At 37.3% G+C, this 2802-nt stretch overlaps 1 protein-coding gene across 1 annotated transcript; it reads left to right on the top strand.

Annotated features, from left to right (window-relative positions):
* LOC104787829 (E3 ubiquitin protein ligase RIE1-like) lies at positions 244–2092 on the top strand. The gene is made up of 5 exons (XM_010513477.2): positions 244–866; positions 1064–1180; positions 1268–1400; positions 1489–1647; positions 1730–2092. The coding sequence occupies exons 1-5, from the start codon at positions 388–390 to the stop codon at positions 1889–1891; spliced, it is 1050 nt and encodes a 349-aa protein (XP_010511779.1). The 5' UTR covers positions 244–387; the 3' UTR covers positions 1892–2092.

Below are 2802 nucleotides of genomic sequence, written 5' to 3' on the forward strand. Positions count from 1 at the left end.
CTATTTTATTCAAAACTTATTTATCCTAAAATTAAACCAAATTATCCGAAAATTTCAGGAGTCTCATCTCAACTTCCTTACCAACTAGTCCAAATTATTGACTAAACCAAATGTTCTACACTAAAATAAAACTCAGTGATCCAATTCCAAACACCAACACATCTGCTTAAATAGGCAATTAAATATAAAAAAAAATCAGCACATTAATGATCACACCGATAACACCAAGACCAAGTACTTTAACTTAACTCTCTGTCTTGTCTATTTTGACTTTTTTTATTTTTATTTTGAGAACTCTCTCTAATACTGGTAGGTACCAGAGAACCTCAAACCCTAGATTTAACCTCACTTTTCTTCAAGCGAAGGAATCATCAAATCAATTCAACGATGTCTTCTTCACCTCACTCACCCACCGGTTCCGACTCATCCGCACCGCTTCTCCGTTCACGGCAATCTTCATCACCACGGCGTCAACCTGTAATCACGGTTCTGTTAAACCGAGCTTCAGGAAGACGAGGAGGAGGAGCTTCGATGGTTGTTAGAGAGACGGCTGCTCAGGAGCTTGAGGAGCGACGAGCTGATTGGGGTTACTCGAAGCCTGTTGTTGCTTTGGATATGCTTTGGAACACTGCTTTCGTCGTTGTTGCTGTCGCGATGCTTTTGGTTTTTAGAGATGAGAAGCCGAATGTGCCGATTAGGATTTGGATCTGTGGGTATGCGATTCAGTGTCTTGTTCATGTTGTCCTTGTTTGGCTTGAGTTTAGGAAGAGGAACGCTAGAGGCCGAGCTGGTGATTTGGAAGCTGCTGCTCAACAAGCTACCAATCAGGATAGTGAAGATGAGGATAGCGATGAGAGCATCGTGAGGTTAGTTTGGTTCTTGATTTCTTGAAGTTGTGATTGATGGTTTTGATTGCGTTCTTGTGTTTAGAATCATTACTTGCTATTAGTCTCTGCAAAATTCGAAATTGGAAGATTCAAATTCTGAACTTTGTATCATCAATGATGAAACTCTAGAATGTACTAATTGTTTCACAAATCAATTTTTTTTTTTTTTTTTGCAGTACTAAGACTTGTGAATCAATGAACACCATTATATCATTTGTATGGTGGATCGTTGGATTCTACTGGCTTGTATCTGGTGGTGAGATACTTCTTGAAAATGCATCGCATTTGTACTGGTATGGTGATGAATCTTTTATTACCTAAAAACTCTATTGTTTCTTTTTCATTTCAAGCTGAATGGTGATGACATTGAATGCTTGCAGGTTAACTTTTGTTTTCCTAGCATTTGATGTGTTCTTTGCAATCTTTTGTGTTGTGCTGGCTTGTCTTATCGGAATAGCACTCTGTTGTTGCCTCCCTTGTATTATTGCTCTTCTCTACGCAGTTGCTGGACAGGTATGAGTTTAAAACAGCAACCCTTTTGAATATCAGACTTACCTTTGGAAGAAATGAAAGCAATAAACATCGTTTGTGATTTGTTCAGGAGGGTGCATCTGAAGCAGATCTCAGCATCCTTCCCAAGTACAGGTTTCAGAGAATGAATAATGATGAAAAGGAAAGTGACGGTGGTGGGAAAATGATACCCGTCGAGGCAGGCGGTGAGAATTTGGGAAACGAACGTGTGCTTCTTTCTGAAGATGCTGTAAGTCTGTGATTTTGGTGGATGTTTGTATAAGATATTTGAGATGGAATTGAGTTTCAGAGATTTTTTGTTTTGTGTGTAGGACTGTTGTATATGTCTGAGTTCATATGAAGATGGAGCAGAGCTGGTGTCACTTCCTTGCAACCACCACTTTCATTCGACTTGCATCGCGAAATGGCTGAAAATGAATGCGACTTGTCCACTTTGCAAGTTCAATATTCTCAAAGGTAATGAACAGGAATGAAGTAATTAAAATATATAGAGGGAAACATTTCATCTTTTTTGTTTTATGTTGTGTTCTTCTTCTTGTTGTATAGAGAGAGGGTAGAGAAAGAAAAAAAAAAAGGAAAATGAAAATGATTTGTATCGTTTTGTAAGTCATAAGACAAAATAATTTGTTGTCATTCCCTTTATTTTTAATAAGAGTATTCATATAATGTAGATATATCATTGAAACAAATCAAGACCCAAGATCCGAGGATCTTTTTGACGGTTTTGGTCCATGATTAAAAAATCGCATTGGTCTAACTGTCCAACAAAGGGATAGTTTTCATCGACCACTTCGATGAAACGACGTTGCGTGTCACGTTTGTAATTGGTACCCAAAATTGCATACCAATAATAAATTTGCTTCCACCATATTCTAATTATTATTATTATTTTTTGAATAAAACTTGACTTGATTAAGAAAATGGTGAATTACTCAAATGTTACTTATTTAGGTAATATTATCAAAAAACTACAAAATTTTTTTTTATTATTAGAATGTTTCGGGTAATTTCAAAATACTTAGCCTGCCCGTGTTTTATGTTACCGGAAAAAACATTATTACAAAAATGCCATTGTCACATCAGAAATCGATGACGTGTAACCATAACTCAGCCGTAACGCGTTACAGAGTATGTTGCGGCTGAGTTATAGGTATGTTGTAGCTGAGTTATCGGAAAAACATTTGAGTAAGAGCGGACGGCTGACTTATGAAAATCTGGCTGAGTTATGCTCATAAGTCAGCCAAGTGTACAGATGACTTATTAAAATCTGGCTGAGTTATGCTTTAACTCAGCCGTCCTTATGGCTGAGTTTTCACCCGATGGTTGAGTTGTCAAAATTTTGGCTGAGTTATCAATACGATACGGCTGAGTTACTATTTTCCGA

The sequence above is a fragment of the Camelina sativa genome, chromosome 5 (assembly GCF_000633955.1).
Source record: "Camelina sativa cultivar DH55 chromosome 5, Cs, whole genome shotgun sequence".
NCBI lineage: Eukaryota > Viridiplantae > Streptophyta > Magnoliopsida > Brassicales > Brassicaceae > Camelina > Camelina sativa.